General features: G+C 55.2%; 3 protein-coding genes and 1 non-coding gene across 7 annotated transcripts in view; 1 reads left to right on the top strand and 3 right to left on the bottom strand.

Annotated features, from left to right (window-relative positions):
• The window catches only part of Prpf40b (pre-mRNA processing factor 40 homolog B), a 61,445-nt gene extending 60,987 nt beyond the window's left edge, over nucleotides 1–458 (bottom strand). Inside the window, exon 1 of one of the 2 annotated variants that reach the window (XM_039079642.2) lies at nucleotides 327–458. The gene's annotated coding sequence lies outside the window, so the exon portion shown is untranslated. The remainder of the gene's footprint in view (nucleotides 1–326) is intronic. The other variant, XM_039079641.1, reaches the window with a different exon arrangement.
• On the top strand, nucleotides 394–9,208 carry Mcrs1 (microspherule protein 1). Its single transcript, NM_001013106.1, is given in 15 exon segments — nucleotides 394–466; nucleotides 1,769–1,888; nucleotides 2,333–2,471; nucleotides 2,769–2,907; nucleotides 3,412–3,570; nucleotides 3,716–3,825; nucleotides 4,881–4,989; nucleotides 5,231–5,369; nucleotides 7,225–7,300; nucleotides 7,571–7,599; nucleotides 7,709–7,801; nucleotides 8,004–8,086; nucleotides 8,240–8,327; nucleotides 8,577–8,704; nucleotides 8,808–9,208. Coding segments are annotated over 14 exon segments (1,389 nt in total). The 5' UTR covers nucleotides 394–466; nucleotides 1,769–1,878; the 3' UTR covers nucleotides 8,895–9,208.
• Nucleotides 9,202–27,435, bottom strand: Kcnh3 (potassium voltage-gated channel subfamily H member 3). Of its 3 annotated transcripts, none has more exons than XM_039078511.2 (15): nucleotides 27,165–27,435; nucleotides 25,330–25,563; nucleotides 24,786–24,920; nucleotides 23,857–23,990; nucleotides 23,207–23,450; nucleotides 22,658–22,815; nucleotides 22,357–22,564; nucleotides 19,040–19,327; nucleotides 18,608–18,807; nucleotides 17,929–18,178; nucleotides 13,568–13,785; nucleotides 11,981–12,312; nucleotides 10,983–11,089; nucleotides 10,193–10,269; nucleotides 9,202–10,104 (listed from the first exon to the last, which is right to left on the bottom strand). In XM_039078511.2, exons 2-15 carry the CDS (start codon nucleotides 25,457–25,459, stop codon nucleotides 9,502–9,504), a joined length of 3,084 nt encoding a protein of 1,027 aa, XP_038934439.1. In that variant the 5' UTR covers nucleotides 25,460–25,563; nucleotides 27,165–27,435; the 3' UTR covers nucleotides 9,202–9,501.
• Nucleotides 15,061–15,224, bottom strand: LOC120093942 (U1 spliceosomal RNA). The gene has a single exon (XR_005487653.1). It is a non-coding gene; the product is annotated as a U1 spliceosomal RNA (small nuclear RNA).

The following is a 27,435-nucleotide window of genomic DNA, read 5'->3' as shown; positions in this document are numbered from 1 at the left end:
GTGCTTAGCAAACGGTCTTACAGAATACCGTATCTAAAAACTGGCAGATAAAACAATACAAAATTTGGTCCTGGGAGACCAACCAAGCTTAGTCCTAATTAAACTCCAGCTCCTAGGCGGTCCCGCCTCTCCCAGCGTCGCCTGGGTTGTGTCACACAAGCCCCTCCCTCCCGCTGCTTTTTCCAACCGGGAAACCTCCGCGGTTCCCATAATTAACTACTGCCTAGTGCCTCCCTATGCGCTTTTGCCAACCGGGCAAAGTTTCATTTCCGGCTCCCCGCAAAATGGTTTCCACTAGGGCGCGCAGCCACGCCTCTTTCACTTACGCGTCCAGGACGAACCGGAATAGATCGTCCAACCCTTCGTTCGCAACCCGGAAGTAGATGCGTCTCACGGAAGCCGGCTTTGGCCCTGCGGCTCCTGCCGTCGCCGCGGAGAAATTGTTGAAGCTGGCAGCCTAGGAATGGTGAGATCCCGCGGTTCGTCTCCTAGTGTTCTGAGTAGACTTGGGGGTGAAGTGGAGTTTCCCAATGTGCCGCGGGGCACAACCCCCAACAAGATTTGGGGCTCCGCCCCGGTATCGCCCCGAAAAATCTGCGCATGCGTAAATCCGATCGGCTAGAACCTGGCCTGCGGTGTTACGCATGCGCAAAGGTGGCATGCTTGAGGTGGGGTGAGATTTGTCTTGGAGTTGGTCCTGGTTCGCTCCCACCAGCCTGTGGCGGGGCTCAAAGCCAGATCGCGACATCGGTGCAGTAGTATAAGTTGAAGAGCTGACTAAATTGCCACTCCTCCCCAGAGTCCCTGAAACAGACCTAAACTGTTCCTCACCTTGTGTGTGCTCTGGCGGGAGGAGGGATGGGAAGGAGGGCAAACACTTTGCCTTAGTTGCTCATGGGACTGGGCACCTTCACCCTCTTCTGTGGTACCCACGTTTCCCAGCCGCAACCTACGGAGCTGGGCGTGGAGCGTCCTTGCGGGCAGAGCCAGAACTTTGCTCTAAGAGACACCCGGGTCGAGAGGGGCGGCGCCTGCTCACAGCCCTTCTGGAAATCCAGTACCTGGGTTTTCCGTGGGTTCTAGAAGCGTGACTGCCAAGGCTGTGGATATTCACACAGTTCCCAAACGACTTTTTTTTTTTTGGTTCTTTTTTTCGGAGCTGGGGACTGAACCCAGGGCAAACCACTTTTTAATCTCCTGAAGGAACCACCCACTTAAGTAAAAGCTGCAAATGGAAGGAAAGCAAAGTGGTTAGCGATACACTGGAATTCTGTCTACCTTGTGGCCTGGGAGACAGATTGGTGTCACTGATTTGAGTATGCAGCTGAAGGAAAGAAATGAGCCAAGAATCCCTTGACCCTTTCTAGTTAACGTTCCAAATGCTTAATTTAGAATTTACTGGTAAAATCAAGAGAGGTCTCTGAGCCTGGTACGTCTTTTTCCACATCTTTTATCACACTTTTTGGTTTTGTTGTTTGGAGCAGGAACTCAATAAATAGCCTGGCTTGCTGTGTAAACCAGGCTGGCCTTAAAGTCAACAGAGATCCGCCTGCCTCTGCCTCCACACACTGGGATTAAAGGTGGGCCCCATCCAACCATGCAATAGCTACTGATTGTTAGGGGCAATTGAGAATAGAGCTTTTGCCTCTCCCCACTCCCTCTGTCCTTCCTACCTTAGACAGGGTGCATGAGCACCAGTAAGGAATTGGTAAGTAGGTTTGGCCTGTTGGAAGCCTGAGCCTGAGGGAGCCTTATTTCTCCTTTGCAGACTCTCTTCTCAGCATCCCAGCTCACTTGGTCAGAACCCTTGGATGAGCCTGTGGGACCCTTCCTCCTCGCCGTGTGGTGTGGAACCAGTGGCTTTGGGACTGTGAGAGGATGGACAAAGGTAGTATGAGGCTGGGCCAGCTCCCCGAGCTCTCAGGCACCAGCAGCCACTGATTGTACCCTGTGCCTTGCACGAGTGTCTCTCAGTCCTGGCTGGACATTGCCACCTCCCCCTGGGCCAGCACCACCCATGTACCTCTCGGCAGAGCCACAAGTGACTCTCTGGCAAGCTGCATTTGATGGCAGAGGGAGCAGTTATGCCCAGAGCCTCACCAGTCTGACCTGAGCACCATGTGCCGCACGGCATGACACGAGGCACCGGGAAAACTGCCCAGCATGGAAGGTCTGGGCCAGCTCTGAGCCCAGATGAATGGCCAAGGAATGCCCACCCGCCTTAAAGACCTCGAGCCTCAAGGAGGCCGGGAAAGGGCTGAAGGGGCTGAAAGATGGGGTCCATGTACGGAGGGCACTCGGAAGCCTGAGTTCACCGTTTCTCTTTTTCTAGATTCACAGGGGCTGTTAGATTCATCCCTGATGGCGTCAGGCACTGCCAGCCGCTCAGAGGATGAGGAGTCACTGGCAGGACAGAAACGAGCTTCCTCCCAGGCCCTGGGTACTATCCCTAAACGGAGAAGCTCCTCCAGGTAGTGTGGGCTCAGAATGCCTGGGAGAGGAAGCTTGTGGGATTAGGCTGTCTGCCTTAGCCTTTGTTGGAAATGGCCTTCTGTTTCTGCCTGGCGCTTTAATTTCCTTTCCCTACTGGTCCCTCCATATGACACTGGGGATGGGGAAGGAGGATTTAAGTCTCTTGTCACCTCAGAGGACTAGAACTTGACTTTTCCATGTCCACTGAGCCAGACCCTGCTAGACAGTTCCCAAGGGGAGCCTGCTCTGTGGAAGCCGGGTGCAGTACGTGGCTAACAGTGCAGGACTTCCTGCAGGTTCATCAAGAGGAAGAAGTTTGATGATGAACTGGTAGAGAGCAGCCTGGCCAAGTCCTCCACCCGGGTGAAGGGGGCCGGCAGCGTGGAGTCGGGCCGCTGCTCGGGGAGCGAGCCCTCGTCTAGTGAGAAGAAGAAGGTACAGTACTGGGCAGTTGGACGAGCTGTCGGGGCCGCACTGCCCAGCCTCGCTCTAGACCCCTCCCCCTGTCTCTTCCTGTTCCTTCCTTGCTGCATCCCTTGCTTGCCAGTGCATCCTGTATGGCATTCGGTGTGGGAGGCAGGGAGCTCGTATCTATTCTGGGAGCAGACAGCTTGTTCCCAGCATTGCAGGGTGTAAAAATAACCCCCAGGTGGCATTGCTCTGGCCCCAGACAGTGCAGCAGCAAGAGTAGTTTCCTGGTATACTCCCCACCCACCCTCCACTCTGGGGTTGAGGGTACCACAAGCAGAGAAGACCCCATCTGCTCAGGAATGATGTAGAAGTACTTTGGTGGGGGTGGGCACTAGAAAGCTCAGCTCTCGGCTTGGCTCCCTGGTGTTGTCGGAGCCTGCAGCTGTCACAGTGTATGAAGCAGTAGGTCTGAAGCCCCAGCTTTTCTGATACCAGCTTTGCGTTCATTGTGGTCTGTCCTATACCCAGGTATCCAAGGCTCCCAGTACTCCTGTCCCACCCAGCCCTGCCCCAACCCCTGGACTTACCAAGCGTGTGAAGAAAAGCAAACAGCCACTTCAGGTGACCAAGGATCTGGGCCGATGGAAGCCTGCAGATGACCTCCTCCTCATCAATGCTGTGCTACAGGTGCCCACCATGGGACTGGGGCTCCCTTCTCCCTACCTTCCATCACACTAGCCTAGCCCCATACTAGCTTAGAAGGGCCCCTTGGCTTCTGAGGGAAGGATTCTTCCCGGTGCTGGGCTGGAGCAAACCAGTGTGGGTCTTGCAGACTAACGACCTGACATCTGTCCACCTGGGTGTGAAGTTCAGCTGCCGCTTCACCCTTCGGGAAGTTCAGGAGCGCTGGTACGCCCTGCTCTACGACCCCGTCATCTCCAAGTGAGTGGGCTGGCTTCAGTAGAGGGGAGGTGCTGGGGCCCCCCAAATTTGGAACTAGGTATAGGAGGGTCACATTCAACCAGGGTCCAAAGGAGGGCCTTGGGAGGCAGGGCTGTGGGGCCTTGTATCCTCCGGGGTAACCTTGGGGACTTGCTGGGCATTATAGAGCATCTCCTTTCTCTAACTTACAGCCCCAGACAGAGGTCAGAAGCATCCTGGCATAGGAAGTAAATGCCTACAAATGCCAGGAGCCTCAACTCCATCAGTGTGTGCCTTGGGTCACCTCTGAACTTGCCCACACTGGTCTCACAAGTCCTTATACAAAGAGGGAACTGACCTCCCAGTACTCACGAGGCAGAGGCAGTTGGCTGGCTGAGTTGGAGGCTAGCCTGCTCTACACAGTGATGTCTAGGACAGCCAGGGCTACATAGATAAACTGTGTCTCGAAAACAAATGAGAGACAGACAGACAGACACACTGAATTAAAAGCCTCAGACCATTCTAGTTTTAGCAGAGTTTCAAGTAAGCTGCTGTACATACATACCGTACTCCTCCTCAGTTACTAATTCAGTGTCCTCAAAGCTTGTTTGAATCTGCGCAGCCATCTTACTCCCCCACAGCCCTCACCTACTCAAGCTGCAGCCACAGTCCCGAGAGAGCAGAAAACGGCTTGGCCTCAGCTTGGAAAGAAGAGGCAGTGGGCAGTGGTTAATGAGGAAGGGCTGGAAAGAGAGTTGCCACTGGTCCCAGGGTGTCCGGGAAGCAGGCCTCTAGTTTGCTTATTTGGAGCTGCGGTCTGACTGTGTGGCTGGCTGACGTAGAGCTTACCCTGTAGACCCGGCTGGCCTTGCAGCTTGAGCAGCCCTGCAGGCTGGAGTTAGAGAGAATGGTTTTCGTTCCCGAGTTGCCTGTTAGGCCTCAGGTTATTTCTACCACAGACCTTCAGGCTCAGAATCTCTACATTCCAAAGGCTTATAGGTTTGGGGGGAGTAAGAACCCCAGATTATTTGACTTCTTCCTTTTCAGTTTTGTCCTTCATTTCTTCCCACGTGCAGACTGGCTTGCCAGGCCATGAGGCAGTTACACCCAGAAGCCATTGCAGCCATTCAGAGCAAGGCCCTGTTCAGCAAGGCTGAGGAGCAGCTGCTGAGCAAAGTAGGATCGGTAAGTGGGTGGGGTACAGGCTGGACCAATGGGAAACCACCAGTGTGGAGTCCTATCTGCCCCGTCTGTGGTCTGCGCACACATGCAGACCACACATCTGTGGAGGGGCCTTTGTGATGGGACTTGAGAGAAACCATGCCTGGGTGACTGTTGCCTTTTCTAGTTCCTTGGGAGGGCCTGGGGACAGGGATGGTGTAGGAATGAGAAACCCAGGCATGAAGAGAGTACCTCTCATCTCCAGACCAGCCAGCCCACCTTGGAAACCTTCCAGGACTTGCTGCACAGACACCCTGATGCCTTCTACCTGGCCCGTACTGCCAAGGCTCTGCAGGCCCACTGGCAGCTCATGAAACAGTATTACCTACTGGAGGATCAGACAGGTAACCCCCCGGGAGCTGCGTCGGGAGCAGGCAGGTGTTCAGGTGTGAGAACGAGCGAAGCACTGCGGGTACAGCTGCCTGCCAGTCCTGTAATACACCTCCGTTTGCCAAAGCAGCAGCAGCAGCAGCAGCAGCAAAACCTGCTTCCTTGTAGGCTGGCAGGGCCTTTGGCATCGTGGAAGGAGAAACCAGCTTGCCTGGTATCCTGGGCCAAAAGTCCAAATAGCACTTATTACTACTTCTCATTTTGTTTCTTGACATGTTTGGCTGTCACCAACAGTACATTAGTGTATTATTTATGGGTAGCATTCAAACTGGAGCACACTGGGTGTGTCGTCTCTAGTCTCTCCTGCCATGATTCTCACCCTGGCTTTCCCTGTCTCTATCCTCCATCCTCCTTCCATTGCCTGCTCCTGGACCAGGGAGTCTGCTCTCAGGTGGTTTACCCCTAAAATCCCCAGCAGGATTCATATTTAGGCCGCTTCCATACAGGCTGGATTGCCTCTGCCATCCACCTCACCACCGAGCTCCCCTTCTCTGAGGAGGAGCTGGGAAAGCCACCTGATTGTGGGGCTGCAGGGGCTTGGTGACCCAGCTTCCGCTTTGTAGGGTTCAGGCCCACTCTCCTTGTTGTGCACCACAGCACCGTACCTCTTCCTGCTGCTCTGTAAGTAAAGCCCTCTTTGCCCTGCATGCTCCTGCGACTCAGGCCCAGAAAGAAGGCCTCAGCAGGATTGTGAGAAATGCTCCCACTGGACTTAGCACCCCGGGGCTCGCTGTCCTACCCATCACATAATCCTCACAGGACAGTTGCAGGTGGCATTTGTTTTTACTGTTTTAAAGCCAGCGTGTCCTTTCTGCTGTTGTTTCAGGTTTTTGTTTTGTTTTGTTTGTGAGTCTTGGTTTTCTACAGCCCAGGCTGACCTCCTACCTCCATCTCCCAAGAACTGGAACTGTAGGTTTGCGCCGCCACATCCTGCTTCTTTTGTCATGATTTTAGAAGTTGTTCTAGTCACTGAAAGCCATATATGAAATCCCCTCGAGAGTTTCAGTGTAGGAATTTGGTTCTCATTTGATGTTTAGAGCTGGGTCCCCAGGATCAGGCTGTTTGCTTGGCGTAGCTAGTACACTCGTCACACATCTAGAGTCCTGGATTTCAAGCAGACCTGGTGGGAGGTGGCTTGGTGGCAGCAAACAGCCTACTCCTCTGTCCTTGTTCGCAGTGTCACAGGGCAGAGCTGAGCGTCCTGTGCGTTGTTCCTCACTCCGCCCGCCCTCAGCTGCAGACTCCACAGTGGGCACAGCTGACCACGCACTGCAGGGTCTTACGTTCTGGGTACCCCAGCCTCTTCTATCCCAGCCAGAGACACTTGACACATTCACGAAACACTGCCTTCCCGAACATACTGATGGGTTCTCACCTTCAAAAACAGTAAAGCTGATTTCTTGGCCCATAAGGAGGTCATTCTCCACAGACTGAAGTAGCAGCAGCTCTCAGTCAGTGCTTTCCAGTGGCGCATGGCTCTTGGCTGGCCAAAAGCCTGGGGAGCAGTTTTGGTCCTGGCTGTGCCCTGGCTGGGATCCGGGTTTAATCCGCCTCTATTACTTTCCTCACATCAGAAGCCCGTGTATGTCAGCTATAGTTTCCTTGTCCAGAACCGCCTCTGTCCCAAGTTAAATGGCAGGATGAGTTTTGTCAATTCAGAGTGCCACCTGCTTGGGACCGTGACCCCTCTGCGGCTCTGGCTCCAGCAGGCCTGTGTCCTTGCACACTGGCTGCTTGGCTCCCCTGGCTGTTGGGCAGCTGGGGCCGGGATAGAGCCTCCATGTTTATATGTCTCTGTTGTTTATTCAGTGCAGCCACTGCCTAAGGGGGACCAAGTGCTAAACTTCTCAGATGCAGAGGACCTGATTGACGACAGTAAGCTCAAGTGAGTTCCTGGAGAGGGTTGGCTCCACTTTGTCGGGCACACCAGGCTGCCCAGCAGACAGCTTCAGTTGCAGCTGCTGGGCTTAGCCACCTGCTTCACCCTCTCCTGTGGGGGCCGCTTAAGCTCACTGCCTTCCCGTTCTCCCCACCCAGTCCCAGGGCTAGGCCAAGGCTTAGACAACTCTCTGAGCCCCTTGGCTGAGGAGCCTGGGGTGCTGTGGTGGGCCAGGTAGCAGGGGCCCGACAGTGACAAATCCTTTTTGATACTCAGGGACATGCGAGATGAAGTCCTGGAACATGGTGAGTCTGCCTGCTGGGGACGGGGCGGGAACGGGAGCTCTTACTGAAATGGAGGGGACAGTTGAAGGTGCGAGTGGCAGCAGTCTCTTACCATTCCACTTCACCTCAGAGCTGACAGTGGCTGATCGGCGCCAGAAACGAGAGATCCGGCAGCTGGAACAGGAGCTGCATAAGTGGCAGGTGCTAGTGGACAGCATCACAGGTGAGGGGCAGGGGACAGACCATGCTCGGTGGCAGCTCTGTTCCATTGAGCCCGGCCTTCCCTTGCCTGTCTGGAGTGCTGTTTACTAGGCCCAGTCCCTGTTTTCCTGCCCCAGCCCTCACGTAGCACGCAGTAGGTCTTTCCTGCCCCAGCCCTCACATAGTAGGTCTTTCCTGCTTTGCTGACCCTGCTCTTTTCTCAGGCATGAGTTCTCCAGACTTCGACAACCAGACCCTGGCCGTGTTGCGGGGCCGCATGGTGCGGTACCTAATGCGCTCCCGTGAGGTGAGACAGGCTGACACTGCTCTGATCCTGCCCAGGCAACCCTCTCTATCGCCCCTTTCTCTGCTCGGTCCTTGATTTCTTTTCCTCCCTGGTCTGTGTGGGGTTTCTTTTTCTCATTCCTTGACCCAGCCCTCACCACCACCATTTTCCCAGATAACCCTGGGCAGAGCAACCAAGGACAACCAGATTGATGTGGACTTGTCTCTAGAAGGTCCAGCCTGGAAGATCTCCCGAAAGCAAGGTATGCCCACCCTGCACTCCACAGGGGACAGGTGGGGATGTCCTGAGCCTCTCACTGGCTTTTCTAGGCCATGGTGCCTAGAGAACCCTTCTGACTTAGTGAGGAAGGTCCAAGGACTTGGTGCTTTGAGATCTCTACCTTGGGGCTGCAAGTACCTTCGTGCTGTCATACCCAGGAAGCAGAAGGACACTGGGCTCGCTCTCCTGTTTGTCTCTGTCTCGTCATTTCTTTTCCTCTCTGCTTCTACAGGTGTCATCAAGCTGAAAAACAATGGTGACTTCTTCATTGCCAACGAGGGCCGGCGGCCCATCTATATCGACGGGCGGCCTGTGCTGTGTGGCTCCAAGTGGCGCCTTAGCAACAACTCTGTGGTGGAGGTGAGTTGGGGTGGAGGAGAGTCTCACCTGGTGCCTGACTAACGGGTCCATGGGTGCGGCTCCGCCCCACCTCGAGACTCAGCCATCTTTCTCTCCTGCCCAGATCGCCAGCCTGCGATTTGTCTTCCTCATCAACCAGGACCTCATTGCCCTCATCCGGGCTGAGGCTGCCAAGATCACACCACAGTGAGGCGGGTAGCAGAAACCAGGGCATTCTCTGGCCTCAGTTTCCCCTGTCATTCCAGCTCCCTTGAGCTGGGAACTCAGGCTCCTGGAAATCGCTTGTACCCAGAGTGGGTAGTGGCCCAACTGCTGGACCATTGATTGAGCCTTTGAGGCAAGGTGGGGTCACCGTGGGGACGCCAGGAGAGGCTGGGACCCCTGTGCCTCCCCAGAGCCAGAGCCCCCACCATTGCCACATCACTCCTGTGTCTCCAGTGGATCAGCTTTAGATTCCTCCTTTTTGTTTTCGTTTTTTGTAAATAAAAAGTACTGAGTTCCAAAGTAGTTTCTTTATTGGTTTTTTTTTATGTTTTTTAATATAAAAAACATGAGGACAGAGGACAGTGGAGATGGGCACATGCAAGGAATGGCAGAACCCCTCCTCGTCCTCAGGCCTCTGCCCCCATTGGGTCAGGTCAGTGGAGCAGAACCCGTGGATCCCTGGCCTGGGGCCTGAGGCTCCAGCTCACCCTCCTCCTTCCTTAGGTTCCCTGCCCTGAGCCAGAGGGCGGCCCTGTGAGGCTGGGCGGTCAGCAGGTGGCGGGTGTTTGCAGAACCCCTCTCCCTGCCTGTGGTCAGACTCCTGTGCCCTCCTCCTGGGTCCACTGGACCGAGCCAGGGCCGTGGCAGCCGATGAGCACCATCTCTAGGCTGTGGGGATCCCAGGGCAAGGCTCGGCCCCCTGACCCCGGAGGGGGCTCTCCAGTACTGGTAGCCTCAGCCTGGCTCACAGGTGCAGGAGTCCCAGTCCTAGCTCCTTCCTCAGGAGGAGGGGGTGAGGCTGGGGTGCTGGGCTCAGAGCAGAGGTCTCCAGAGCCAGGGGGCTCTGAGTCTGAGGTGGAGGTCCATAAAGCTGTGGCTCGAGGCCAGGGGGAGCTCTGAGATGCTGGGGGGCCCCAGGGCCAGGGTGCCATGAGGGGAGGGGGATGCCCTGGACGGGGGTGAGGCCAGGTCCCACTCAAGACTGAACCTGCTGGGGGCTGCAGGCAGTAGGATGATGCCCCAGTGTCCACACGCAGGGGTTGTAGGAGCCCAGAGGCAGTGGCTGGGCATGGCCCCTCTCCTGATACCCGGGGACACTGGCCTTCCCCTTGGGGCACCAGGATGAGCTGCACAGCCTGGCGAAGTGACTGCAGTCCCTCTCGCATCTGCAGCACCTGTTCAGACAGCTCCGTCACCTTGGGGGTGGAGTTAAGAGGACACAAGGTCAGTGGGCCAGCCATCTCAGCCAGGCCCGCCCTCCCTGCCCCCACCTCATCTACCCACCGCCTGCCGTAGCTTGTCCAGTGTGTCTGTGTTTCTTGCCTCACTGGGCACCAAGGGGACAGTGAGCAGGCCACTCTCTGTGGAAAGGACGAGATTATCAACCAGAGCTGCTAAAAGACAGACAGGATCCGGGACTGGCCTCTTAGCACTCGTCTGGCTCACCCTGCTCCCTTCTGGCCTTGGTCAAGTTGCTAAATTTTGCCGAAATTGTCAGCATGAGAAACCCTCCCAGAAGCCCTGAGTAATACTGTCTACTGCTTTCCTCCCTGCAGGACGTTGTCCCTTTGTGGGGCAGGATGAGAAAGTCTCATAGCCCATGATGTTCCCTCAAGTGTGAATAGCCAAGGCTATTGAGCCCTGAGCTCTGTCCACCTCCACCTCCCTAGTGCTGGGATTACAGGCAAATGCCACCATCTAGCTGCAAGCCGCTCTTTATATCTGTCCCTCATCCTGTCCTAGATTATGTCCCCTTTCCAGGCCACCTGTCTCATTCAGCGCCAGGTTCAGTTCAGTCTTTCCAGCCCTCTGTCTCCCAGACAGGCAGACATGTGCCAAGAGTGTCAGGTATATACTCATTTAACATGCACAACAACCCATTTTATAGACCGGAGGCAGGACCAAGGTGCCAAGTTTACGCTGTTCAAAAGCTGACCAGGCAGTTACCCAAACCTCCATACCAGTCATCACCAGCAGCCTGGGAGGCTTCTATGGTTCCTCAGATACCACACTGCTTGACGTCTATGAGGCAAATGGGGTGCCCACCAACATTCCCTGTCCCCACACCTAATACCTGTTCCTGGGGAGGGGCTGCTGCTACATTCTGGGCCAGACTGACCCACCCGGAAAGAGAACTTGTGCTGGTCAGAGCCGCAGCCATCCTCAATGCCATCTACGACCCTGCGGACCCAGGAAATCAAAAGGCAGGACATCAAATCAGATGACAGGCGTCTACTGTGGTGTCAGGATGGGAAACTCCAGTGGTCACAGGTGTTGGCCAGGGGTCCTGGGCATCCTAAGATGCTAGGATACGGTCCCTTTTCCTAGGAGCTTGCGATTAGCTGAAGAGTACATTGGTGTAACACAAAACAGGAGTTCAAGGTAAGCCGCCTCTAACCAGGTATTGGGATAGCAGGAATCTGGGAAGGAAGGCAGGTGTGGACCATAATGGCTGGAAGGATGGGGCCTGAAGTGATACCTCTGCAATTGTGCCAAGACGGCAAGTTGTGATTGAAAGACTGTCTGTGTCTTTTATCCGAGGATTTAAGGGAAGCCCAAGGATGCGGGGGAGGGGGGGGGTGCTGGGTAATGTGGCCACTTCCAGGAGCAAAGACGGATAGATCGTAAAACTACACAAATCAGTTAAGTGCCTGTTTTGTTCTTGCAGAGAACTTGCATAGAACAGCTCAAAAACACCTATTACTGCAGTTCCAGGAGACTCAATGCCCTCTTCTGGCCTCTGAGGGCAGAGACTCAAGTGCACAGTCCCCTGCCTTCCAACCTATCAAAAATAAAATGGAGGAGAGGTAGGAGGAGGAGGAGGAGGAGGAGGAGGAGGAGGAGGAGGAGGAGGAGGAGGAGGAGGAGGTGGTAGCGGCGGCAACATGATGCCAGGCATGGCAGACATCTGTAATCCCAGCACTCGGAAGACAGAATCAGGAGGATCAAAGTGGAAATCGACCTGGGTTACATAGTCTCAAACAAAAGAGCAACACCCAGGTGAGGGTGTGCCTAGCGGGTACCTCTGTCCTAACCACCACCATCTTGCCATGAGGTCCAGGGCCTGCTCACCTGGGGCTCAGGTCTGGAGGTACATTCCATGGCATGGGGGGCAGCTGCAACCCATCAAGTGTCCGTGGATGAGCAGAAGGACCAGCCTCAGGCTTCAAAACCCCTGCCCTACTTGGCCGCCCTCTGCCACCCAGCCTCGGCCGGGGTGCAGTTCGACGTGGGGAGAGTAGTTTGGCCGCTGAGGAGGAGGAGGTACAGCCAGGTGACAGCAGGGGGCTGGAGGGCTCATCTGCTGGGGCTGGTGAGATCGTGTGTCCTTGCTCCCCGTCTGTCTCCTTCTCCTCCAGTGTGGACATGAGGGTGTTGTCACCACTCAGTGAGCTGGTATCCACCTGGGGACAGAGGGGAACAGGGTTCAACATGGTTCAACACTGCTGTGTTCTACTTCTCTTTCTTACCAAGGCATAGGAAACACCAGCAAGAGGAAATCACGGGGCCCCAGTAACCCCCGCTACACTGTTGCCACAGTGAAATCACCAAATCCGCCCAAAGGTGGATACAACAGCCCTCTTCTTGATTCTTCAGACTAACGGGACTTCTCTATGAACTAGTGACAATCCCGAGACCTCTGTGGAGGTTCAAATGAGAAACGACCGCACGGGCTCAGGCATCTCGTTGTCTCCAGTTGATGGCACATTTTAGTGAGGTTTAGGAGGTGTGGTTTTTCTGGATGAAGATGGGGGCAGGGAGTTGAGAGAAAAATAAGCCAGCCATTTCCGTGTCACTCTGTCCACTTCCTGGCTGTGGTAAAGGCCATGAACCCTCAGCTTCCTGCTCCTGCCTCCCTACCTGTTGCCCTGTGTCTCCACCAGGGAGACTCATCCCTCAGGATGTAGGTCTAGATAAACCCTTCCTCCTGAAAGTTACCCTGGCCATGTTTTATTGATAAGAAGTAACAACTGTACCCTCAGAATCTGCTATTTCATGACGAAGGGTGAAGGGGCTCCACGGGGCCCTTATTCAGCAGCAGCAGCCTCCATGGTCTATCTCTGACCAACCCCCCGCCTGTAGTCTGTACTGTAGACTCCAGGGTTCACCTGTTAGTGAGGGTACTGAGCTCCGAGCTCCTGCCACAGCAGATTTTGTTTTGGCCAGGACCGGTAGGTAGTGTGTCAGATAAGCTCTGGCTGTCTTAGAACTTACTACATAGACCAGGCTAGCCTTGATGTCACAGAGATTCACCTGGGACTAAAGACATATATCATCACATGGCTTGGAATGACTTCTACATCACAGAGTTGGTTCCAGAGGACATAACTCTCTTGCCGAGAACCCAATACCCACGTGGTGACTCACAGCGACACCTGTAACTGGAGTTCCAGGATATATGATACTCTCTTCCGGCTTCTTGAAGGCTCCCGCACACAAGAGGTACACACAAACTCACACAGCACACACATACACATCGAATAAATTTTTTTAAAAAATTAAAAACACACTGAAATGAAAGCACTGAGTGTGGACCCCAGCCCTGAGGCAGAGGCACACAAGTCCACAGGTCCCTCTTTGACACACACACCCCACTCTGTTCAGTTCATCTTCCGGAAACCCCAGCACCCCACACACACACATGCCCAGCACCCTCACCTCTGCAGACACTCCTCCAGCTCCCAGGTTGTAGCTGAGCTCCCCTCGGAGGCCACGGCTAAAGCGTGGGGCAAACTCAGGGTACAGTGCGAGGCTCTCGTGCAGCCCAGCCAGCTGCAGGCACTGTAGGACGCAGTATGTCAGCCCCTTTACGTCGGCATTGGCCTTCACTACTTGCTCTCGCTGGGGCAGCTCACAGCCGATCAGGTCACCCTTCCCTGGGGAGAGGAAGCCAAGGTTAGCAAGCCACTTGGGGAGGGAAATGGTCTGTAGACTGAGCAGATCGAGACCCCAGCCATGGTGTGGTCCCTCGTGCTCTCTCTGACTCTTGCACACAATTGGGGTAGAGAACAGTAGGACCCAGGCTCTCAAGCACCTCCAAGGGCAAAACACTGGCCGAAACTTCTGCATCCAAGCAGGAATGTCCGCAGACAGACAGACACCCGTTAATTAAACTCCCCTGGGGAAATTAAACCAATCAGACTTCCAGGCCCCGGCACAACCCTTATCATTACAACCTGATAATTTTTTAAAAGATTTATTTATTTGTTTTACGTATGTGAGTATACTGTAGCTGTCTTCAGACGCACCAGAAGAGGGCATCGGACCCCCTTACAGATGGTTGTGAGCCACCTTGTGGTTGATGGGAATTGAACTCAGGACCTCCAGGACCTCTGGAAGAACAGTGTTCTTAGCCTCTGAGCCATCACTCCATCCCCCAATCATTTTCTTTTTTGTTTTTCCTATTCTTTTTTTTTTTTTTTTTTTTTTTTTTTGGAGCTGGGGACCGAACCCAGGGCCTTGCGCTTGCTAGGCAAGTGCTCTACCACTGAGCCAAATCCCCAACCCCCCCCCCCCAATCATTTTCTTAAAGGCCCACAGTCGATTTCGGTATAGCTTGTCCAGGGACCAGAATCTGGTAGTAGCAGTTCAGTGCCCTGTATGGCATGGTGAAAACATCATGGCTATGCTGGCATTGCCCTGGGGTTTGGAGGGGCGTGCCTTAATCTTACCATAAAGGGTTTTCCAAAGCTAGCTGAGAATACCACCTGGCTGACAGCAACTATCAAATGATGCAGGTGGATCTCTGTGAGCTCAAGGCCAGCCTCGTTTACATAGCTAGCTCCAGGACAGCCAGGGCTACACTGGGAAACCCTGTCTCATAAACAAACAAACAAACAAACAATAAAACCAAAACACAAAAGGACGTCAGAACACCTCAAGGATGTCTGACGGGGAGGTGTGTCTTAGAATCACATCCCGAGTCTGTGGCCCTGTGGACAAGGTCGGGTGAGTTAATGTTGATGGCTGACAGAGCCAACCAGAGACCTTCATCACTCTGCATCTCCCCTCCTCCCTCTCGTCCAATCCCAGCAGGGATCAACAATCTGGGCACTGGCAAAGGCAGTTTGGCTCCTACCAGGCCAGCCATGTGGTTAGAAAGATTAGAAGGGGTAGTCAAGGCCTTTTTTTTTTTTTTTTTTTTTTTTTGCCAGGGGAGAGCTCAAACGCAGTCCCCCACTACCACAAATTATGCAGTCGAGTTTCCCGCATTTGGGGAAATCGCAGGGGTCAGCACATCCGGAGTGCAATGGATAAGCCTCGCCCTGGGAAAACCACCTTCGTGATCATGGTATCTCCCCTGCCAGGTAAGTATAGTCAAGGCCTTTAAGACCCAGACAGGTGGGGGCTGGGGATTTATCTCAGTGGTAGAGTGCTTACCTAGGAAGCACAAGGCCCTGGGTTCGGTCCCCAGCTCCGAAAAAAAGAACCAAAAAAAAAAAAAAAAAGACCCAGACAGGTGGACGCTGTCAACACACATGGAGCCCAGAGGCCTCTGAATGTTTGCAGAGTTTTGCTCAAACTGAAGTGCAGAATGAGCCTCATTTAAGTTTTCTGCTCCTGTTTTGAAGTTTCCTGGATCCTCTGAGAGCTATTTGAGTTATAAAGGGATTTTCCAAGGAAGGAGCTGTGTTTTGTGTGATCTGGAATAAGACAGGTATAAGTCCGTCCTCAGCCAAAAGTGAGACACAAATGAGGAACAAGCCTGAGGAGAGTCAACAGCGACCTGCGCCCAGCCACAGCTTCCAGGCTCAGCTCATGGGTTGCATCCTCTATCACAGCTCTTGGAACACTTGGCTGAGTCAGTTTACAAACAGGTGGGGGCTAGAATCATTACTGTTGACTACAGGACCAGACTCAGCTTGCCAGGAGCCAGATGGACACACCTGGATGCCCAGCTGAGGAGCCAGGTGGGACACACCTGGATGCCCAGTTGAGGAGGCAGGTGGGACACACCTGGATGCCCAGCTGAGGAGCCAGGTGGGACACACCTGGATGCCCAGTTGAGGAGGCAGGTGGGACACACCTGGATGCCCAGTTGAGGAGGCAGGTGGGACACACCTGGATGCCCAGTTGAGGAGGCAGGTGGGACACACCTGGATGCCCAGTTGAGGAGCCAGGTGGGACACACCTGGATGCCCAGCTGAGGAGCCAGGTGGGATGCTGGGATGAAAGCAAGGCAGAAAACCAGGTCACAGGTGGGCACATCTACTCCCAGCCCTCAGATGGCAAGTTCAGGGCCAGCCTGGGCTCCATAGCAAACACAGACCACTCAGTTCTCAAGCAGGATCTGAGCCAGGCACTTAATGCAGACATGTGGAGCTACCGAGTGACCAGCTGAACAGTCCTGTCCTGACCAGTCTTCCCAGCTCTACTGGGTTCCTCAAGGGTCACTAGCCACACTTGTGTTGTGCTATATTCCCTCCTTCCTTAGTTAGTTAGTTAGTCAGTTAGTTATTTTCCTTCTGCTTTTTGAAACAGAGTTTCATTTATCTAGTTCTAGCCTTAAGCACATATGTAGTCCAGGATAACCTTGAACTTCTGATCCTCCTGCCTCCACCTCCCAGGGGCTGGGAATACAAGCATGCTCCACCATGCCTGGTTTACTGTGATGCTGGGGACTGAATCCAGGGTCTTGTGCTTGCTAGGCAAACACTGCATCAGCCAAGCCCTTGCCTGTCTGCCTGCCTTCCTCACTTCCTCCCTTTTTGCCCCTCCCTCTCTCCCTCTCTCTTTCAGATGGCCTTGCTGTTTCCTAGGCTGGCTTAGATACTCCTCAGGTGCTCGAGCGGTTCTCTTGCCTCAGTGCTCCACCTACTTTGGACTCCCAGCATATGCCACCATACATGGCCGTAACTCCGTTTCCTTAGCTCTGGTATCTTCTGTGTCTAAGCTCAGAAGCCGCACTTACAAAAGATGAGAAAAAAAAAAAAAAGTGCTTCAACAGTCTGCCACCTTGCTCAGGCTCCGAGTCCCCTGGCGACATTTCTTTCATCTAATGCTGTTGGAGGGCCCTCCTTCTCAAGTGAGAGGGGATGAGCACCAGTAGCTGCTGGGGTGCCCAGCAACCACCACTGCCTGTGTTCTTTCCTGTTCTAGTCTTTATTGTGGCTGTGGGGCTCTAGTTGTCCCCACACCAAGGACTTGTCTGTGACCTGGTCATTACCTCTCTTCCCCCTGGTGTATGAACCCGCCTGAATTGCCCAGGCTGCCTTGGTTCCTTGCCCTCCAGGGTCACCAGTGAGAGCCTCCCACAGACACTTAGTGCTGCCCCTTTAGGTGCAGGCCTGTGCTCCTCTGAGCCCAGGCTTTCCTGGTGCTCATGCGCACACCTGGCCCCCCTCAAATGCTTCCCTTCTGAGGCCATCACCCTCCCAAGGTACCTGGCTATTCCACACATACGGCCAACGCCTAGCTTAGCTGGGTGAATACTAATGGTTTCTGTAACGTTTCCTATGAGTTCCTGGAGTCTCGGACTGGAAGGGATGGGCAGACAGTCCTCCATAAGTCTACTGTCCCCTCTGCTGTGCTGGTCCCTCGTCCTCATTAGGAAGCTGATGTGTTACTTCCTCTCTTCCTTTTGCCAAAGGAAGGGTGTGCTCTTTATTATCCGAGAGAGTCCACTGTGTCACATGGAGACTGAGCTCTATTGCCACCTGCCTGGGCTTTGGACTTGCTCTGTGTGACCTGCCCTCTTTCTCCCCTACTAGAGCACTGTCCTCTGTACTTTCTACCACGTCTTCTCTATCCCATCATGCACTGGCTCTTCTTAAAAGCTGGCCTCTGTCTCTGACCTCATCCTAGGAACTGCCTCAAAGTTGCCATCTCCTCCCATGTTGCTACTTTGTTATCGCTGGCTTTGAGCTTTGTCTAGGGCTCTGGTTGTTCCCGACTCCATCCTGTCTGTTTCTCCCCTCTGTGGCTTCGTATGCACCCACTCTCTGATTTTTTTCCTTGGAATGACCATGACTTCCCTAGACACATGAGCCCCCAAGTACCCTTTCTCCCTTCTCACGAACCTAGAATGGCGAGGACGGTGCCACCTTTGAGGACCTCCATGGAACCTGAGCACACAAAGTAGAGAGCCTGGAGAGCATCGCCTTGGTGAATGAGGTACTCGCCCGGCGTGCAGAAGGCGGGCCTCAGGGCCAGAGACAGTGCCCGCAGGCAGCCACGGCTCGCTGCCTCGAACAATGGCAGCTGCAGGACCTCCTTGTGCAGGTGCATGGCGATGTCTGCTCGAAGCTCATCCGGAAGGCTCTGCAGCAGCTGCAAGCAGGCAGTAAGGGACAGTTGGGGTGGCAGAAGAGGAGGTCCCTTCCAGTCAGCCCCTGGCTATTTCCAACCTCAGAAGCAAGAGGGGGAATGGGAGGAGGTCCAAGCCTCCCACCCACCATAAGGTGCAGAGGGTACAGTGAATGGAAGAAAACTCTTTGCAGCCCCTCCTAGCCCCTTTCCTCCTCCTGGCCTCAGACTCTGACATCAGTGAATGCACACGGAGCTCACAGACCCAACTAGAATTCTGCTCTGTCTCGTGTACGGGGGGGGGGGGAGGGGTGTGCTGTCTTTGCAGAAGAACCAGAGAAACCATATTTCTGCATTTCCTACCCACCCACAGCTCCACTCCTGATCGTTGAGGCCAAGCACAAACCCCTTGAGGAGGTGAAAGTCTAGAAGCAGCCTAGGAGGCCACCACACCTCAGTGGTATCGATGCCGTTGTTCACGGCCCAGGTGGCTTGGAAGTACTCGAGCATGCGCTGCTTGAGGGGCTTGGGGATGCGGTGGATGCGAATGTAGTCTCGCAGGTCACGGGTGCGGCTGTGGTACAGAAAGCGGCGAGCGTACATGCGCTGGATGATGGCTGTCACATTCCCAAACACCACTGCATGCATCAGAGCTGGTCAAGGATAGAGAGGAAAAGTCACCTCCAGGCCTGGTCAGGCCTGATGTCCCGACAGCAAACCTGTCTTCTGCTCCCTGCCTATCCCCATGCTCCTAGACAGAGTGCACCGGCATCCTTCCCTGCCCTGGTCTAGTTGACCGACAAAGGCAGACTCCACAGCTCCAGTTGTGGAAACCCGGAGAGAGGTGGCTGTGGAGGGGCCCAGCTAACCACCGCCCAGCCTCACCTCCAATAAGCATGGTGCAGATGGAGAAAATCTTCTCAGTGTCTGTGTTAGCGGACACATTGCCGAAGCCCACACTGGTGAGACTGCTGAGCGCGAAGTACAAGGAGGTGATGTAGGCGCTGCGTAGGGATGGGCCACCCAGCAGCTCCAGCCCAGTCCCGTTGGCTTCGCTGCCGCCGCCACTGCTACTGCAGTTTTCACTCTGGCCAGAGCTGTTCCCTCCATCTGGACTCCGGCTCACCAGGTAATAGGGCGTCTCCAGCCTGCGTGCCAGCTCCTGCAGCCAGCCTGGGGAACGGAATGGGGCACTGAGAGAGCAGGACGTGTTCTGCTACTCTGCAGATCCAGGTGTACTAAGCTGGCAGCCCTGAAAATGGGCAGCCCTTGCAAATGCAGGCCCACGCCTGTGGCTTCTGTCCAACCTTTCTCTTCTCTGCAAGAACATCTCTTCACCTCTCAGCAAGATAGCACAGGAGAAAGACTGCCAGGCTCCACAGCTGATCCCATTGGTGCCTCTGATAGAGTAAGGGGAACCACACCTTCTCCAAGGCTGCTTGTCAATATCACGGAATGCATCCAACAGGAGGTAGGTGGCCAGGCAGAGGCTGGGGTAGAGGTGGCATCTGGCTGAGGACACACCCTCTGCCCCATTCATTCACACGATTTTCCTTTGTCCAAGCACAGATGCCTCTGACCATCCAGGCACACGCAGCCCCTCAACACCACAAACTACCCAGTCTCACATATGCTGTCCCCAACACACCCACGTGGATGTGTACACATATGCCACCGAGGTACCACACATGCCCCACACAGTGGAGAAGGCAAGCACACATGTAAACACATGTCCAGTCACAACCATGGCCACTTGTACCATAAAGGCCTATGCGTGCTTGAAAGGCTAGTGACCACAGTTGACTGAACGCTGACACACAGGCAGGGATGGGGGTATGCTTGCACAGAGATGAATCTATGTATGCACACTCACACCCACACACACACCATCAGACTTCCTTGCACTCACATTAGATGGTGGCCGAACCTTCCCAGTCTTCTCTGGACAATGGAAAAGAAGAGAAGCAAGTGCCAGTACCGAGGGCTGACACACAGACCCTGCCACACGTCCCCAACACACAGACCCTGCCACACTCCCCCAACACACAGACCCTGTGTCACACTCCCCCAACAAACAGACCCCGTGTCACACTCCCTCAACACACAGACCCTGCCACATGCCCCCAACACACAGACCCTGTGTCACACTCCCTCAACACACAGACCCTGTGTCACACTCCCCCAATGTTTCTGCACAGCGTCGTCGAGGGAAATTCACATCCATTCCCTCAGCAGCTGAATGCACACAGTGGCTGGGCTCCCACAGAGGGGCAGAGGGGCAAAGGGGCAGAGGGACAGAGAGACAGAGGGACAGAGGGACAGAGGGGCAGAGGGCAGAAGGGCAGAGGGACAGGGGCAGAGGGACAGAGGGCAGAAGGGCAGAGGGGCAGAAGGGCAGGGGGCAGAAGGACAGAGGGACAGAGGGACAGAGAGGCAGAGGGACTGAGGGGCAGAGGGCAGAGGGCAGAAGGGCAGAGGGACAGAGAGACAGAGAGGCAGAGGGGCAGAGTGCAGAGGGACAGAGGGACAGAGAGGCAGAGGGACTGAGGGGCAGAGGGCAGAGGGCAGAAGGGCAGAGGGACAGAGAGACAGAGAGGCAGAGGGGCAGAGTGCAGAGGGACAGAGGGACAGAGAGGCAGAGGGACTGAGGGGCAGAGGGCAGAAGGGCAGAGGGGCAGAGGTTATATTGAAGGATAGGAATGAAACTGAAGAGGGTCTCCAGGAGCGGTGTCAAAGTTAAGGCTTAGTGGGCAGGGGCTCAACAGCTTCCTGGAAGAGGAGATATGTGTGCTCAACCTTAAATGGTAGGGAGGGTTTGTTTTTTTTTTTTTTTAAACCTTCCTTCCTTCCCTTTTCCTTTCTTTCGTTTTCTGTGTACACACATCCTGGTGTGCACGTGAAGGTCAGAGGACAATTTGTGGAAGTCCGACTGTTCTCTCCTACCATGTGGGCCCAGGGAGCAGACTCAGATCTACCAGGCTTGGCCGTCAGCACCTTTACTGGTTAAACCATCTTGTGCGGACTCAAGACCAAGGGCATCTAGATCCATTGCAAAGAATGGGGTGCACCTGGGAATTTAGTGCTTCAGGGCCACTTGGAGGTGAGCCAGAGATAGGGACGGGGACAGGCACAGGGTGGCAGCTGACCCTAGAGCTGCCTCATTATAGACTCCCCCTGGGAAGGGGGTGCCAAGGAGCTGGCACGGCTGGAGTGTCCCTGTTTCCACATGCTCGGCAACTAGAGGACTCAGGGGAGCAGCCAGGTGGGTCCTCTGGGCACACCTGTCTCCATGCACCCGGCAAGGACAGGGTTCACAGGTACACCTCATCATCTCTTGGGGAGCTGATCAGAGCAGGTTCTAAGAATGGTCAGTGACCCCACTGAGGTCGGCGGACATGAGAAGCCACCCAAGCAGCTAGGAACACTCAATAAATGTCAGTTACTGAGAAGCAAACAGAGGGCTAGGGGTGTGAAAGAAAAGGCGTGCTCAGTTTGGGATGCACCGGAAGTTAGAAATGGCTGCAGTTGGGTTGGAGGAATGGGAAGGGTGAAAGTCGCGATGTCCTTATGGTGATACCAGGGGGCTGGTGACAGGAACCACTGTGAGGAGGGAGGAGGGACACAATGAAACCAATCTGCAGTCTCTGAGACTTGGAGGGGCTGGAAAGAGGGCAGAGTCAGGGGCTATAGCCTTACAGCCCCAGAAAAATCACCGCAACCTTGTGGGTGAGGAGGAGACGAGAGTGGACGGGCTCAGCAAAAGTTAAGACCCAGTTGGTGGGTGGAAGGAGGAGCCGAACAGTGGAGGGCAAAGGAAGGAGGGAAGACGCTGGGATAAAAAGGCTGCCTTTAGGTTCAGGGAGAATGTGGATTCAGGTACCATAGTGAAGGACATACATACGAAATGGGGCAATGGCCCGGAGACCCTGTGGGGACAAGCTTCAAGGAAAGAAACCAGGAGGCCAGCAGGTCTTTACCTGCCCACCCAGAGCTGGGGAAGAGCTTGAGAAATGTGACCAAGGTCACCAGGAGGACACTAGGGGTGACTGAGACTCCCTGAGGCGGTCACCAGGCTGTCCCCACCTAGTGGTGGCCATCACCTACACGCACACCCCGTCTCGGACATTCCCACATGCGGGCGCTCAAACCCGTATGCTTCCTTCCCTCGGCGTGCATGCAGCCCTCCTCTCAGCCCGCAGTACCGATCTCAGGCAGCTCTGACTCGCTGTTCTCAATCTCTTGCTGGCCGATGTAGAACCAAACGCAGGCCACCCAGTGGGCGAGCAGGGCAAACACAGCCATGAGCAAGGTGAGCACAACAGCGCTATACTGAGAGTACCGGTCCAGTCTTGGTAGTAGGCGCAGCAGCCGAAGCAGCCGCACGGTCTTCAGTAGGTGAGCCCCAACGTACTAAGACCAGGGAAGGGAGGTTATCCCAGGCCAACTCTAGCCATGCCCGTATCAGCCCAACCCGAGCTCACCGCCCAACCCAGCCATACTGACCACATTGACCTTGAAGGCATGTAGTAGGTCAAAGGGCAGTGCTGCTATGACATCCAGCAGGAACCAGGTGGTGACGTAGTGGAGGCAAATGGACTTTGGGGCGAATACCACCTGGCCTGACTTGGACACAAATGTAGTACGAAAATTCAGCACAATATCTGTGTGGGAAAATAGGCAGTCAGCAACAGGGGAGGGGACAGCTCCACACCTACCTACCTGTCCAACGCCTGATCCTGCCCCCAGGCCTTTCACACCTGTGGCCTGACTAAGCCCAGTAACTCTAGCATGCACACAGTTATACCCATTTTACAGAGGGAGAAACTGAGGCTCGCTGAGGCTCTTCTCAGCTCGGGGCTCTAGAACACTTTATTGGCAGAGACACCTTTAGGATCCAGGCTTGATTTGAAAACCCCTGGGGTGACAAACCACGAAAGAACAAGGGAGAAACTTGCAGGGCAATGGAAACCATGCAAAGAATCATCCTTACGAAAGCCCGTGGGGGCCTGGCCCCAAGCGGAGCGAGCAGCAGGCGCAGACCTTACCACATACCTAAGATGAAGAGGACTTCCACGGCCAGGTCACAGACACTAGGTGGGCCACGGGCAGCACTGGGCTCCCGTGCTGTGCTCACACACACGCTGTATGGCACAGTGACAGCCACGTAGAGCGTGGCGAGCAGGATGAAGCCATCCCAGGTGGCTCTCAGAGCCCCACAGTGCAGCAGGATAAAGGGTGACTTCCGGATAGCAGCGACTTTATATTCGGGCAAATTTGGCTTCTCTCCAAACACACCCTGAGTGAGGATGGGAAGGTCCAGGTAGAGAAGAAACGATATGGACAGAGGCTAAATCAGGATAGTGTCTAGAAGGGCATTCGCCTCCCTTCTCTCCCTTGCATGCTCAAAGTGGTCCTGACACATTCCTTATTTACAGGCTGAGCATCGGGAAGAGCTGAAATGGCTCAAGAATAGAACCAGAATTGAACCCAGGTCTATCTGACTCCAAAGCCAAGACTTTCTTTTCGAACTCTGATGGATCAGAGTTGACCTAGTCCCCCATCAGGTCCCAGTCACAAAGGTCTGGTGGGACCCACGTGGCTTCTGGGCATTCTCTCTGAGCTGGGTTTAGCTCCCCTCCCGGATCTCCTCGGCCTGTGGTACCCTGCCCCCAATCCAAACACACACCCAGACGCTCAATCACCTTATTGAGTTTGTGCTTGCCCTTGGGTTGTTTCTGCAGGTGACCAGAGAGGTGGTAGAGAACCGCCCGGCTGCGCCTCCGATTGGCATTAAAGCCTTTGGATCCTGCCCGACCATATCTGCGTCGGCCACCACCTGCAACAAAAGAGAGGGTCCTGTGACAGTAAGCTGTAGAATCCTGGGCATAGGACACTAGTTGCTAGTCTGTGAAATGATGTGGCTCGTTGACCCCCTTTGTCTTTTCAGAGTGAGGGGTTAGGCATTCCTCGTGTCACCAGGTCACTTGTCAATCAGAGCTGTGCAGTCCTAGGGGTACTCAGTACCCTAGTTCCAGGATCAGCTGCCTGGAGAAGGTCTGGATCCAGCCACACAAGGAAAGGAGTCAGTGGAGAAAGGCCTAAGAAATCTCTAAGATGGTCTCAAGATGCAGAGCCAGAGGGATGGATGCCGTCAATAGAAGTTCAGAGGAGCCCGCGTTGAAGACTGACACCAGCTAATCCTGGGCTGAGGGAGGGCAGAGCTGTGGCATGGACTGTACTCCCTGGCATCTCCAGACAGCGATGAGATATTGGACACTGTGTCTAATGTCCAGCCCCAGGAAGGGGCTTCACCCTGGGCTTCCCCCACCCCATCCCTGCCCTCCATCAGGCAGGCTGTTCGAGAAGGAGTCAGGTGAGTACGCTCTCCCTCATTAGTGGGAAGGGGGGCTTCCTGGCGCAGGTGGAGTTTCTTTGACAACCGCAACTTTGTTTCAACTAGCCTATTAGGACGAGATTCCCATCTGGGGACTAAACCCAGAGCAGCTCAGACAGAGTGGAGCTCAGTGAGAACCAGAAGGGTGGGTGCCTATAACCTGAGTGTTACAGACCTGCCTGAGCCCGAGCCCAAGCCCAAGCCTCTACTTCTAAATCAGGGCGATAGAGCACCCACCTCTCTCCTTCCAGTTGTCAGGGCCTCCTCGGTTCTTGGTCTCACTGATGTCCTTGTGAGAGACCAGGAAGAGGGCCACCTCCCCCTTCTCGTTTTTTATAGGTATCACATCCAGGAGACACCAGAATGGAAGCCCTAGGCAAAGAGATAGACTTAGCTGCCTTCCATTCTTGGCCCTGCCTAAGGTAACAACAGACAGTCCCTGGTAAGAAGCTAGCAGAAACCCAGCTTTCTGGGGAGGCAGCAGCAGTGGGGGCTCACTCAGGACAGGGAGGGGAGCAAAGGGAGCAGACATGACTGTCAGACACATTGACGTGAGGTGGCTCCCCGCTCCTTTCTGAATATGAGAAACTGAAGATTGGAAGCTAGTGGAGAATGATACCAGCATGGGGGGGGGGGCAGGTCAAGAGGGAGAGGCAGAGAAAGGGACAGAGGGGCAGATGGGTACATGGGAAGACAGGAAGGAAAAGCAAGAGAGACAGTGGGAGCCCTGCCCAGCATGGTGACACTGAAGGTGAGGTAAATTGGTGCCATGGTGCCTTACCGCTCTTCCGGTACAGGATCAGTTCAGCCTTGAATTCTTTGTGCTCATCCAGGGCTTTTCGGATCTGTTGGCGGACCAACTCACTGGTGTCTGGCCCATAGAGGAAGGAGCAGGCACAGCCTCGCTGCATGACCTCAGCTCTGGAGAAACCCGTGAGGTCACAGAAGCCATCGGAGCAGTAGACCACAGGGAAGAGCCCTGCCACCTGGGCGTTGCCCAGGACGAAGTTACTGTCTGCAAGAGAACACCAAGGGCACCTTTACCTACCAGCCCTGCTTTTCAAAATACCGGAAAACCCCACCAATCCCCAAGGAATGCTGTGTGTGCTGGTCAAGACCTGTTCATGAATGAGACTTAGCAGGTGCACCGTGCATCAGTGTCCTCGAAGGCTACCCCGGCTGCTGAATGTATATGAGCGTATTTGTATTTGAGGATCAGCGCGTGTCAGTGCCGACTGTTTGATGCAATCCTGTGTGCACTGCTGTCCAGAGTGTCCAGAGCAGTTTGAATAAGGGGTGGGGCTAGAGATTTCCAAAAGACTGCACCACCTGTCCTTTGGGCACGCCTTGGCTTCTGCCAGGCTCACCGGCTAATTGGATAACTAGGCTGGCTGTGTGGCTCCTCCCACGGAGACCCACTTGGTCTGAGAAGCAGGCCACCGTCCACCCTATGCTGTGTTCACACCCTCACTGCGCGCCCCTGCTCAGGAACTATTGAATGCAATCAAGAATGGCGGTGTGTGGATGGATAGTGGTTGAACAACAGAGCCTGGAGCCAAGAATGTATTGGGGAGTGAGGGGTGCTGAATCAGCAGGCTTCGAGCCCAAAGCAGATGGAGAAGCTTGGGGGGGGGGGGAGCTCTGTGATGAGTTCCTACAGGCTGTCTACAACAGGAGGGAGAATGCTTGTCAGAACCGGGAAGCCCCGCTGGGAGTGAGAGGGGGAGGGACCCTGTTTTCATGACTTCCCTGTGTTCAGAGCCAGAGGAACTCGGAGTCTGGAAGCTCAAGTTGCTTTTTCCAAACTTCCCAGGTCCGGATGGGAGTCCCCAAGCACAGCTTCTTGGAGCCGGGTGGGCACTCCAAGCGATGGGTTTAGACTGTGCGATGTGCTTGCAGACACAGTTCTCTGCTGAATCCCGCCTACTCTACCTTCCTTTGCAAATCTTATTTCTAAATCTGGGTTGTGAGCCCTCTGCGCTGTCCACCCGTACTGGTTCCGCGCTTCACCCGACTCGGCCTTTGCAACCGCGCCAGGTCTGAGGACGGGATGGATCAGATTGACTCATCCCGGGCCCCGCACCTAGGGACATCTGCTAGCACTGTTGACCCTGAAAACCTCCGGGAAACCTTCAGTTACTGGAAGGAGAGGATGGCCCTAGCTTCAAGAGGGGTGAGGAAGGGGATGGCCGGTGGGCACCAAGCAGCAGGTGGCAGTTCGGACAGTGGGTTACTCCCCGGAAACTAGGGAGCTAGGGCCTGACTCACGCGTCCCGTCGAAGCGGGTGGCGATGGTGTCCAGGAAGGTGTTCTGCGGCGCAAGGAGCCCCCGCATGGCCGGCATCTTAGGCGGCGGGGACCGCCCGCCCCATCCCTCCGGGGCGCGGGGACTCAGCGCCGGGGGAGGGCGCCTGGCTCGGCCGCCCCCCGCCGGGCCCCGCGCCCCCTAGAGTAGCCGTCGGGGGGCTATGCCCGGCCCAGGCTCGTAGGCCCCAGCAGCTGCCGGCGCGCGAGGGGGCGTCCGCGCCGTCGGGGCTGAGCGCATGGCGCGCGCGCGACCCCTCGCCGCCCACGGATTCCGGGCTGCAGGCCCCGCGGCCACCGCGCACTGTGCACCTTTCGTCCACCCGCGCCTCCCGTTTCTGCTGGCGAGGTGGCTCCCGCTCGGACTCGGCTCAGCGCCGGGTCCCCGCAGCTCCCTCCGTCTGTCGGGGAGAAGCGGCAGCCTACCTCCCGCACCGCCGCCTGCACCGGGGTAACCATGGAGACGGGGCACACCCAGTCAGGGCCGCCTCCTTAAAGAGACAGGCCTCCTGCGGAGGGATCCCCCTCCCCTAGGGACCTTGGTGGGGGCAGGGAAGGCTGCCGCCCCCTAGCGCTGCTAAGC

Source organism: Rattus norvegicus, chromosome 7, assembly GCF_036323735.1.
Source record: "Rattus norvegicus strain BN/NHsdMcwi chromosome 7, GRCr8, whole genome shotgun sequence".
In the NCBI taxonomy this organism is placed as follows: Eukaryota; Metazoa; Chordata; class Mammalia; order Rodentia; family Muridae; genus Rattus; species Rattus norvegicus.
This window is presented reverse-complemented; position numbering and strand designations above follow the sequence as displayed.